Here is a 12,238-nt window from a genome sequence, read left to right as displayed (position 1 = left end):
TTCGTGCGCTTTCTGCATGTCGCTCGACGCGGCTACGAGGCCATACTAGTCATTAACTATACTACTTACACAGTCAACACTTTTCGTGTTCAGGTAGAAAACGGTTTGAGAAATGAGGAGAGCGAAAGAGAACGTCAAGGACAAAACAGAATACCAGTAATACTCCACAAATTCTTTCCTTTAAGTCGTTATATTAACAATCATCTGTACTCTTTTGGACATAAATAAAAAGTTTATTTGTTTGTTTGTTTTGCTCTAAAATGTGATCGAACAAGTATTGAGTGCTTTCTAATCCATTTTCCCAGCTGGTTTTTGATGTGCCCTTATGTTATAAACACGTAATCGCAATAAGTTTTTGTAAAATTAGGGGGAAATTTCACTAACTTGTGTTTTCAGAAGTTTGTTTATTTAAAGCACCTAAACGTTATTTAAGTGTTGGAGCGAATCTGTTTGAAGTTAGCCCTTTCTTGGTTTCATTTTGCCGATTCTTGTTCCAAGCCAACCTGGTATGTTTCAGTGGTGAAATACATCAAAATGTGAAGACTGAGATAAAGTGGAATAAAGTACATCAGTAAAACTCTTCTTTGACCTTGAACTGACAAAATTTTTTTTCATGGCTTCTAATGTTAGCGTGATTCCTTTGCGCTGGCTGTTGACAGTTGACTCTGAAATGGCTTTTTTCCTTTTCCATTCGCTCGCTTAGGGTGTGCTTGTTTTCTTTTAAAACTCATGCAGTGCAAGAAAAATTCATTGCAATTCCCAAACTGGTGAATTCCAAAGTAAATTTCACTCGCAAAACCGATATCGTACTTATCGCTTCGTGTTTCATGCCATATCGGTTTTTAGCGTAAAACTAGTTAGGCAATGCATTTTTCTATAGAAAGCAAAGAAAATGATTTAATTATTAAAGCAGCAACTGGAAACATCAAAATGCGGACAATTCGAAACCTTTTATTTTCACAAACCCTACCAGCAGTAAGAATAAATAACTAGGGAGCTCCGCTTTTAGGCTTGGCTAAATCTATAGATTACAGTAGCCATTCCTCATGAAACGCGAAAAAATAAATTATTGGTTTTATTAAGGACGGTGCCTACTCATTCAAAGGTATTTTTGTATGCAGTTCACTGAATATGCAGGAAAAGCAGATCTTATTAAACAAGTGTTATTGAAATCCAAAATTGGAAATTGGGGGTATACTATAACCACACATTTTTCAAAGGTAATTATTCAACAACAATAATTATTTGTAAAAAGCTTTAAAATTACTAAGCTATACAGTGTAATAGCGTGGTGTTCTTTTCTAAATTTAAGCTTAGTTATTTCTGAAAAATGTGTGGTTTACCTCCAATTTTGTTTTTGTATACCAAGAGCAATTGCTGAGTTTTGCTTTCTCAGCATAAGTTTTGAACCATACACTCAGAAAATATCCCTGTATTAAACCCATTGACCCCTGAGAGTGAGACTAAACAGATTTTACTCTGCCTAATGTCAGACAATCTTACTGGTCAACTTGGGGTATTCAAGGGCATGTGAGGTATCAGTAGGTTAATAAGCAACACCCATAGGTTTTTTGAAAGAAATCAAAAGAAATGCAAAGTCAACTGTACAGAAGTCTTTTTAATCCACTGTTCATCAAATGTAAACTCACTATTAAAATTGGAATGAAAAATGCTTGAAAGTCTTACCTGCAATTTTGGCACTTTAAGATAATGAACAGCGTTTGTACCAATTTTGACATATGATTGATATTTTTCGGGTATTTGTTGACAGGAATTTCTTTATTCAACACAGTTTTTCCATAGATTTTTGCATTACAACAATGTGAGCACAATGGTCGTAGCTTAGTAACCAGACATTAGATCGGACGCGAAGATGGAAAACTGAACACGGGAAGCAACCTTTTTCAAATGTCCCAGCAGAATAACCCTCACCCCTGATTTCTAGCAACAATTTTTGGGGAAAAGGTGCAGATTATCTGCGGGTGTTTACAATAATAATAATAAATTAATAATAATAATAATAATAATTAATAATAATAATAATAATTATTATTATTATTATTATTATTATTATTATTATTATTATTGTAAACACCCTAATAATAATAAGGACAGTTTGCCAGTTAAAAATGAAACTGACAATCACTGTGCTGGGTGTGTTCCATTAAACTATTCAGCAGAAGTGATTGACACCTATGTGAGTAAACTGTTCATTGTAATTTCAACTTCATGGTACAACTTGCAAGTCGATCAGATGTCCACACTGCTTATTTTGTGTGCTATATTATTTGATTTTATCATTTATTATTAGTTTAATTTTAATTTTTTGTTCCACTTCATAGGGCCAGAAAATAATTATGGATATGCATTTAACACCAGTTATGGACAGCAGCAACTTCCTCCAAATGATGTACGTCCACTGTTATATCTGCCTTATAAATATAATGTCGAAAGCAACATTTGGGCCTATTTGTAACTTTAGTTCATGATTTATTCCAACCCATTCAACAACCTTGACCTGATCAAAATTCAACTAAAATTTGAAAGTCTAGGAAGAGGTGAATATGGCTTCTATGGAAGGTTAGAGTTGTCACTATTGAGTCATGATTAATACTAAACTGAAATCCCATGTGGAAATCGTATTAATTAAGATCTTACTAAGATTCTTAATAACTTTCTTGATAAGATTTTCCTCTGTTTCTTCGACTAATTAAGAATCTTGTAAGATCTTGTAAGAATCTTTTAAGATGCTATCTAAGATCTTACAAGATTCTTACAAGATTTTTTAAGAATCTCTAAAGAATCTTGTTCCTGGGTCTTACAAGATCCTTCAGGACTCCTGGGGAGTGGGCATTATAATATTGCAAGATTACCAAAGATAAAGTTATAAATTTTGGGGGCTTTCTGCAGGTACAGGAAAGCACTGTATTTTTGGTCACTTGGGATTGGTCTTTAGGTGGAGTTGTTTTGTTTTATGAAATCTGTGCTCCAGTAACTGCAAAAAGAAGCAAATCTTGCAGGCTTGACTTATACTTTAAATTGTCTTGTGGTGTCATTATCTGCAAATTACAGTCAACTCCCAATAACTTCAACCCTTGTTCACTATAAAATATAATCACTTTCCTTTCCCTTGAGGTCGTTATCTGTTGTTGCCAGTCTCTCCACAAATTATTATCCCTTTTATTGCTACCTTTAATACAAAGTGATGCTTCACAATATTATTTTGTGTATTTTATTGAAAAGCATACTTAAAAACTGAGCACATGCACTTTTGTGAGAAAAATAATTAATGTGAGCAATTAAGTTGAATGAGTTGGAGTGATTTTTACAACTGTACTTCCAACAGCGAGAAATTTTTAATATCATAAGAACAAAATTAATACATTGTAAAAAGAAAAGACTTGGAATCAGTAGACTGATCCCCTAAGTGCTTCAGGGCCCCAAAAAAGCATGAAAACAAGCCTTTTTTCCACTAATCTTGAGCTTGACCTGAAATATGAATTACCCATAATATTTCCACGCCAGTTGCTCTACATTCAGACAGAGCTCCTTTCTTTGGTGTCTTGATGATGATACCCTGATTCCAGTCATCAGGGATTTTCCTTCTGTCCCATATGGTATTGAAAAGTGGTTGCAAGATGTCTGCAGTGTTCACAGCATCTTCCTTGAACAGCTCAGCATTGAGGCGATCTTTGCCAGGTGCCTTGTGGTTTCTTAGAGAATTACTGGCCGCAATTGTCTGTCCTTTCTTTGGTGGTCCAGTGTCAACACTTCGGTCCTCCTCAGCTTCTGGTATATCAGGCTCCTCTTCTGGTGCTGGTCTATTAAGGACTTCCTTGAAATGCTCTACCCAATGTGATTCTTGGTCTTTTTCAGAGGCGAGGAGCTGTCCTTGTTGGTCTAGTATGGGGGCATTTCTGCTGCCACTATATTTTCCACAGATCAATTTAGCGATTTTATAGACATTTCTCTGCACTCCCTTTTGTGCGGCTTCCTCTGCTTCCTTTGCCAGCTCTTCCACATATGGCTTTTTGTCAGTTCGGATCTTTCTCACACGCCTGTTGGTTTCTACGTATGCCGCCGGGCTAGTCTATACCTCACTCAGAGTCTGGCTGATCTGCTGTCACTTATCTTCTTCTTCAGCTTGCGCCTCTCCTCGATAGCCTGCCACGTGCTTGGTGTAATCCATTCTTTTTTTTTTCTAGTCTTCTGCATCCCCAGACAGGTTTTACTTGCTTCATCAAAGATGTCCCTCACTTGCTTCCACTGTTGATTTACAGTGTCTTCTTCTTCACTGTCTTGCTTTTCTATGTTACTCAAGCCTTGGAACCTGTTCCTCAGCTGTAGAACAAAGGCATTTTTTGTCCTAGGGTCTTGTAGTCTGCTGAAGTCATATCTAGGGGTGGTGTGTATTTAACCATGAGATGGTCTATTTGGTTTTGATCCTGCCCATTTGGGGATGTCCAAGTGAGTTTGTGAATGTTGCGATGCGGGAATAAAGTTCCACCAATGGTCATGTTATTGAATGCACACCACTCTACCAACCTCTCTCCATTGTCGTTCTGCGCTCCACATTCCTCTCTTCCCATTAATTACCCTTTCAAAATTCACGTTGTCCGAGCCAACCTTGGCGCTAAGTTTACCTATCACCAGCAGGAGGTCCCTGTGGTGGACGTTCTCAAGTGTCGCTTGGAGCTGCTCATAGAAGGCTTATTTATCTCTGTCGTTGCGATCATTAGTAGGTGCGTAACATTGTATGATGGACAAGTTAGTCTGCCTACCCTTAAATCGTGCTTGAATAATCCTGCTGTCTACTGGGTGATTAGTACATGCATTGGATGTGTGAAAAATATTTCAATGCTAAATCGTAAATTTTACAGACAGTCCAGACTCAAAATAAACAGTATCTTCTCATAGTTACAGCTTACCTCTTGTAAAGGAGTTGCTACCAACATTTTCTTGTTTTGGCTCAACGCTTTTCACGGCTAAAACAACCGAAAGACAAGCTTGACGCTTGATCGACCGGACGATCCCGCCGAATTCCTTCTTCTTTCTTGTGACTGCTGACCAGAGCACAAAGCGGCTCACTCGTTCTCACTCTGTAGCTCAGTCGGTAGAGCGGCGGAGATCTAACCCGAAGGTCGTGGGTTCAATTCCCACCCTGGTCAGAGTTTTTCTCTGTCCTTGTGTGGGCCCATTTCCATCTGTAGGGCTAACGCTCACATGGTTCATATGGGATTAAAATCTAGCACTTCACATTACACTCTATTCAGTTAACTCTGTTTAAAATATAAGTGCTACACGGCCAACGTTTGTATAAACGTAACCTTTCCTTGTACTTGTACATGTTCATTGCCGTGACTTTAACATCTTCACTTCCCACGGCCTGCTCCCGTCTGACCTTGTAGCTCAGTCGGTAGAGCGGCGGAGATCTAACCCGAAGGTCGTGGGTTCAATTCCCACCCTGGTCAGAGTTTTTCTCTGTCCTTGTGTGGGCCCATTTCCATCTGTAGGGCTAACGCTCACATGGTTCATATGGGATTAAAATCTAGCACTTCACATTACACTCTATTCCGTTCACTCGTTCTCAGTCTCTCACCTGCTATCCAAGACCACTTTAAGTTATTTTGGACTGGGACTCCAAGCAATTTGAACTGTGTGACTCTTTCAAGCTCCACATTGTTAATATGCAATGGTGGTGGAGTTTTCTTGAATGACATCCACATATCCTTTGTTTTTTAGCATTAATCTCCGTATTATTGACAGCATTCCAAATGGTTCACCACGTCCTTCATACGGCTCTTCGAGTTGAAGGGTACAAGCTGATATTGTGTACAATCATCGGCATATTTACACGTTGAGATACATAACTCTCTTGGGATGCCTTCCTCGATGCCATTAATATGAACGTTGAAGAGTGTTGGAGATATAACGCCCCCTTCCTGCAGACCTGCAATTACTTGGCCTGATTTAGATAACACTCACGGTAGCTTCGCCTGCAATGTTCTTTCTGCGTCCATTTCCAAAAACTTCGACTAACTCCCATGGCGGCAAGCTTGGTCAACAAGGTGACAGTTCGACCAGATAGAAGGCTTTTCGGAAATCTACAAACACGGCGTGCACACCATAAACCTTGCTTCCAAGATCCGTAGCATTGTACCAATCCTGCGTTACACAGGCAAGAGCCGTAACAGTGGATCTATCTGGGGTAAAAGCATGTTGATTGTTGGTAATTCTGAGATCATCTTTGTTCAGGTTAAGCTGAAACTTTTCCAGCACTTTTGCAATTTGTGGCAGCACAGATATTTGTCTAAAATTGTTGGCAATATCCACTGGGTTCTTAACTTTTGGCACAGGACTTACTAAAGCATGCTTCCAGGTTGTACAATGTAGGGTACTTGCATTGCTGAATACTTGCACAAATTATGTCATGAATGAAAGAGGCAAGTTCTTCATTGAATTGCTTTAGAATCCAAGCAGGCACTCCATCTGATCCTGTCACAGTTGCTTTCCGTGAATTTAGCCTTTTACGAGCAGCTTTTACGTGGCCAATGTTAGGCGTTGTTGGAGGACAATCAACAACTGTCCACAAGATCATTGACATGCATAGCAGATAGTTCACGGTCTTTCCATGGTGCCGTAAAAGCTTCAAGGAGGTAATCGGCCATTTGCAGTAATTCTGACGTAGTTGGAGCAGTCATATTCAAGTGATTGTTATGAGCTCCAGACAAACCGTTGATGGATCTGAACCATTTGCTAGGATTAGAGTGACGAAAACTGTGAGCTTTGTAGCGATAGAAGTTCTGCTTGGCATAAGTGATCAGGCATGCAATCTTATCCTTTAAATGTTTGTATTTACTTCGGTGGCCTTTTACAAAAGCTCTAGTCATCCCAGACGACCAGAAAGTTTACGGGGGTATCTAGTGTTTGGTAAAAAGAAAAGGTTGGTTGTCCGAAGAAAAAACAACGGACAACCCCAGCGGAAGATCTAGGAATATTTAAGGGCGAGTGAATTGAAAGAATCGAATTATATACTCTGACAAAAATCCGGATAGTTTAGGCTACTTTTTTGACTTTGTTTATGTTTTGCATGTAAATAAAAAGTTTACATCAGGTAAACAGTATCTGTTCCAGGAAACAAAAATACAATAAAAAACAGATAAATAGAAATACCCTGTTACAAAAGGAGAAAATAAATAGATTTTCTTCGTTACTTTTATGAGTCGAGGATATCAGATACTGGGGTGGTACCTTAATACATCCCATGCAAAGAGGAGGCCGTCAAGATTTGAAATAACAGAACTTGCATGTTGCCAGATTGTAAATAAATTGTAAATTTAATTTATCAACCAAAAAAATGAATTGACTACCAGATCCGCCTCTGATCCCAACCAAAACTACAAATTTGTTTCACTTAAGCAGCACCCGACTCACTGGATGGTTTTCTGTTATCAATGTCTGATAGTAGTGTGAAGTTAATTAATTTGCTGCAGTTGAGCATTTGATTTTCCCATGTTTTGAATATTTGTGGCTCAATTGCAAAAACATTGTCAGATAGTAGCATGGCATGCATTTAATTGTAGGGGGTTCTACTCCAAGTTCAACTCCATTGATCTTCAGTATCTTTCCCAGATTGTCTGTGACAGTAGTAGTAGTAGCAGCAGCAGCAGCAGCAGCAGCAGCAGCAGCAGCAGCAGCAGTAGTAGCAGTAGCAGTAGCAGTAGCAGTAGCAGTAGCAGTAGCAGTAGCAGTAGCAGTAGCAGTAGCAGTAGCAGTAGCATTAGCGGTAGCGGTAGCGGTAGCGGTAGCGGTAGCGGTAGCGGTAGTGGTAGTGGTAGTGGTAGTGGTAGTGGTAGTGGTAGTGGTAGTGGTAGTGGTAGTGGTAGTGGTAGTAGTAGTAGTAGTAGTAGTAGTAGTAGTTGAATGTTGAAATATGGCATTCAATTCAACGTTGTTTATAAACGATTTTGAACGAAAATAGAGAGCAGCTCTATTCCGTTCAACGGGTCTGTGCAACACTGTTCAACATTTATTGAGTAAGAAATGTTGCAGGATGTTGAACTTTGTGTCATCGACTTCATGGGTACATTCAACACCACTACGATTGATGATTATACTTACATGTACTTAACGCAAATTTATTATAGCAGTTTTATTTTTGTCTGATCAACTTGTCGCACTTGCTTAAAGGTTTATTACCCCCTTTTTGTTCTACATGGGAATATGTTAAGATAACTTTCTCATCTCCCTTAAATTGATAACAGGTAGGAGGTCCTCAGGGATCAGTGCCTTATCCGTCACGCCCTGTTGACAAGCAAGGTGGGGACAGCCCAAGAGGGCCAAACACTCGGCTTAAAAGCAAAGATGGAAAGACAGCTGGCGTGTATGCTGGCCCACTTGGAGAGAAGTCAAAACTTGCATCTGTTCATCAAGGAAAAGGGTCAGTTTTTGTTAACTCTATTTACTTAATCCTTATCAGTGACTTTGAGGATACCAGTCCACTTTGGAGGGGATGGGTTAACTTGTGAATGAACAGGTAATGTACTGTGAAAAAAATGAACTGGACTTGGTTGTGGCATCAAAACCTCCGTTCAAACCAACACTCAGGGTCTTAAAATAACTGCAAATGGTTAGACTCTCTAGTCCCGTCTGATAACGGCGACAAACGGTAGGCCCCTCTCACATCACTTGTGTGGGGTGTTACTGTTTGTTGTTTGTTTGTTGTTTATTTGTTTGAGCAGGTTGAAGTTTTGGCAGCTATTCAGCTGATGTGGACCTACTTTACCCACCCACCCATATACACACACACAGAACAGCCACAACACCGGAAACTTCTTCCCCTACTCTTCTCGAATAGCGTGTGGGTTCTTTAACGTCCCACAGGGAACTAATGAACATGGAAGTTATTTGCGAGACGGGACCTCCGTCTTATCGTCCTTATCCGAGAAGACTTGAAAGTCTAACCATTTGCGGATGTAATTACAAAGGCAGCACTTTCTCCTCAGTTATTTTAAGACCCTGAGTGTTCGTCCGGCCGGAGTGGAACTCACGACCTCCCGCGTGACAGCCCGGTGCTCAACCAACTGAGCCCTCTCACATCTGTTAGAGAAGAGCAGGGGACGTAGTCCCGGTGTGGTGGTCTCACTCATTCTGTTCTGAGGGCACCTGCTGTGAAGTCTACGTGTCATTCACTTAAGATTATAAACTGCAAGGCGGCCATTTGCACCATAAAAAAGGCAGGCTGGCAAAGTCCCCCACTGAGTGTTGTACATTGGCCGTTAAAAGCCCCAAAGGGGAGTGATTACGTATTCAGTCAAATTCCGTCCTTCTAATTTGAAATGTACGTATCAGATAAAGATAAAGGTGGACTGGAATTCTTTCATTTTTTTTAATAAAAGTGAAGAGTATTTATTTCTGCATGTCAATGTGTGTGAGAGGGTTTTTGTTGCGTGTGTCAGTTTTATCCAAGTTTGAAATTCTTTTTTGACTCTGATCTTGCCCTGTGTTTGCGTAATGTGCATGTAAATGGTGACACAGACACCTTAAAATTTCTTCTGTTGGTTACACATGCACAGTAAACCACACATATATGTTATTTACCAGAAGGAGCCGGTCCGTATGAGAAAAATCCCTTCCCGAGGTCTTGAGTACCACCCCAGATCGAAGGCTGAGGGCCCAAGACCAAGCGTGTAGTTTTTTTTCTCTGACTGTTAAATAACCTGTTCATTTGACAGCTGTCGTTTGTTTTAAACCCATCGTTGCTTTAGAGTTTTCTTCCTTTGGATAGTAAATGTAAATGTAAATTCAGTGCTCCACTGTGTGCAATCACGTCTGAATCCGTTTTCTTCATGCACAGTTTATAATTTTTTTACATGTTTGTCATCTATGGAAGTTGTTTGTTGCCTTTGTTTGTAAACTTTTGCCACAATCTCTCGACTTTCCGCGATGAGCACGGAAAAATTTCGGACGTGGTCCATATCGTAAAAAAGCTATTAGCCAATCAGATTCCAGGCTTTAAGATTCCAGCCCGCTGAAATGCTTCAGAAAACAATAAATAGATGTTATTGAACTAGCTTGAGGTCCGTACTGGGAAACCGTTGAGTCGACTTCCTTTTTTCTGTTTGCAAGTTCAAGCTTGGTTCATAAACTGGTGAAAAAGGAACGAGACCAATATTTTCCCAGTACGGACCGAACAAGGTAGTTCAATAAGATTTTAATTGTATTAGCTCTCTTGTGCAGGGGTCTTGCCTCTTCGCCTGCTTCTAACGGTTCTGGAAAGTAAAATTCGTAATGAATTTCCGACATGACTAAATAAAAACGTCTCTCGCACTTTTCTTGTTATGTCCGATAAAATGGGAACAGTTTGGCAACCTATGTACGCTGCTTCGTGACCGTTCCATCTTAGCGGTTCGAGTTTTGCCAGACAACTAATCAGAATTGTCCTTTTCATCTCGGACCAGTTTGCCCATGTAATCTCAGTCACTCCAATAATATTGGTGCCTTAATTAAGACCTTATTTGCTCAAGGGGAGCAATCAACAGAATTTTGTTTAAGGTTGTTGATCTTTTTAAACTGGCTTTAGGAAGGTTCCTCGCTCTCAATCGTACCAAGATGTAAATGGGACAGCAATAGACTCCCCAAATACAAGATTGTTGCTTGAGGAAAAAGAACAGGCATTGCTTGCCTCCCAGGAAACCATACAGGTAAAGTTTCGTTTGGTTCCATTTGGCAAATAAATTGAATGTATTTAATTAAGTTTGCTTACCACTGTACCGGATACAAAAACAGGAACTGCAGTCATGTTTGAGGGTAACATCTTATTTTTACCAAAACTAGTGAGCAAACAGTTAATCATTAAACGTGATCATATTCATATATACAGCAACCATAGTGTTCCTTACTAACGTAGTAACTAAGAGATGGGGTTCAAGAGTATCGATAGAAGAAGACCTTTAAACATTTTCATCTCAGTCATAACTCAAACAAGTTGTTAAATGCCTCCAAATGCTATGGTCAACAAAGAGGATACTTGTCGATGAATTCGAACAGTGCTTTTAATCCAGACAAAGATTAAAATTTTGTGACTGCTGCTTACATGATTGCACTCTCCCCAGTCTTTGAACCCGATTTCGAGCAAAATGTAGTTATGAAATTTGCAACAAGCGGGTCATTATGAGGGAAACAGAAAGAGGGAATGTTTCGTTTATCATTGGCTTGTAGAGAGAGGCGCAGATTTGTCTAGCCAATCATACCAGTTATAAATTTGTGATTAGCTCATTCTCACACTTTCTTTTACCATTTTTGTGTCTCAGATTCTAAACGTGAAAATTAGAAGACTCGAGCACCTGTTGCACATTAAAGACTTGAGAATAGATGACTTGACAAGGAGACTTCAACAAGCCACGCAACCACCGCCCCGACAGCTCCCTCCACAGCAACAACCACCCCTCCCCCTGTGGTTGATCCATCACTTCCGGTTATGCAGATGCATCATCAGAATCCACTTCCGCCCGTTCATCATACGTCATACAATTCACAGCAGTTACAGTAGCCGCAGCAATGTCTAAAGATGAAGCGAAATCGATACCGAAAATTCGTGGAAGTGGCCATGCACGAGTTCATCAGTTAGTGCCATAGCCAGTTGGGAAGTGGGAAGCTGATCTTTATGAAGGAGCTGCAAGAAAAAGATCTCAGAGAGTCGAGTTGTTTTTTAAAGTCCCTTTTTTTAGAGGATACCTTCAATCCCAACTGCTTTCAATAAGCACTATTTTTAGATTTAGTCGACATTTAGCATCACGTAACGTGTACAGTTAGATCATAATCCACAGCCAATTCCTTTGGGAGTATGCCTTTGAAAAACCCTTTGTTTGCGTCTGTAGGCAAAGGATTTCACTCGCACAAGATCTATTTATTTAATACATATATAAAGTATAAAAGTTAAAGTGGACATAATGTACATCATATTTTCATCTTCATGTATGCCGAGCAAATAATACAAATTATGTAAAAGTCATTTTGTGGGAACTGGTAACGACACGATCAAGTGCATAGCTGATGAGACAGTTGCCCAACATACCGCCTCACTCGTTTATCTACATAATTAGTTCGTTTATTTTTATAAATATTGATTATTGTATAAGTTATTACGTCGGTTGTAGCTTTTTTGTAATTCTTAGCTATATTCTTAGTGTATGGGCAAAAGATTAAGCTGCTTTACAATTCTTGTATTGTGGGATGA

General features: G+C 39.5%; 1 protein-coding gene across 1 annotated transcript in view; it reads left to right on the top strand.

The window, feature by feature from the left end:
• The window catches only part of LOC138003763 (sperm flagellar protein 1-like), a 19,885-nt gene extending 8,190 nt beyond the window's left edge, over window positions 1–11,695 (top strand). Inside the window, 5 exon segments of the mRNA XM_068849987.1 lie at window positions 2,343–2,410; window positions 8,265–8,440; window positions 10,583–10,703; window positions 11,313–11,445; window positions 11,448–11,695. Of these exon segments, the coding sequence (XP_068706088.1) occupies window positions 2,343–2,410; window positions 8,265–8,440; window positions 10,583–10,703; window positions 11,313–11,445; window positions 11,448–11,551 (602 nt within the window). The 3' untranslated portion in view covers window positions 11,552–11,695.
• The last annotated feature ends 543 nt before the right edge of the window (window positions 11,696–12,238 follow it).

The sequence above is a fragment of the Montipora foliosa genome, chromosome 5, assembly GCF_036669935.1.
Source record: "Montipora foliosa isolate CH-2021 chromosome 5, ASM3666993v2, whole genome shotgun sequence".
Taxonomy (NCBI): Eukaryota; Metazoa; Cnidaria; class Anthozoa; order Scleractinia; family Acroporidae; genus Montipora; species Montipora foliosa.
This window is presented reverse-complemented; position numbering and strand designations above follow the sequence as displayed.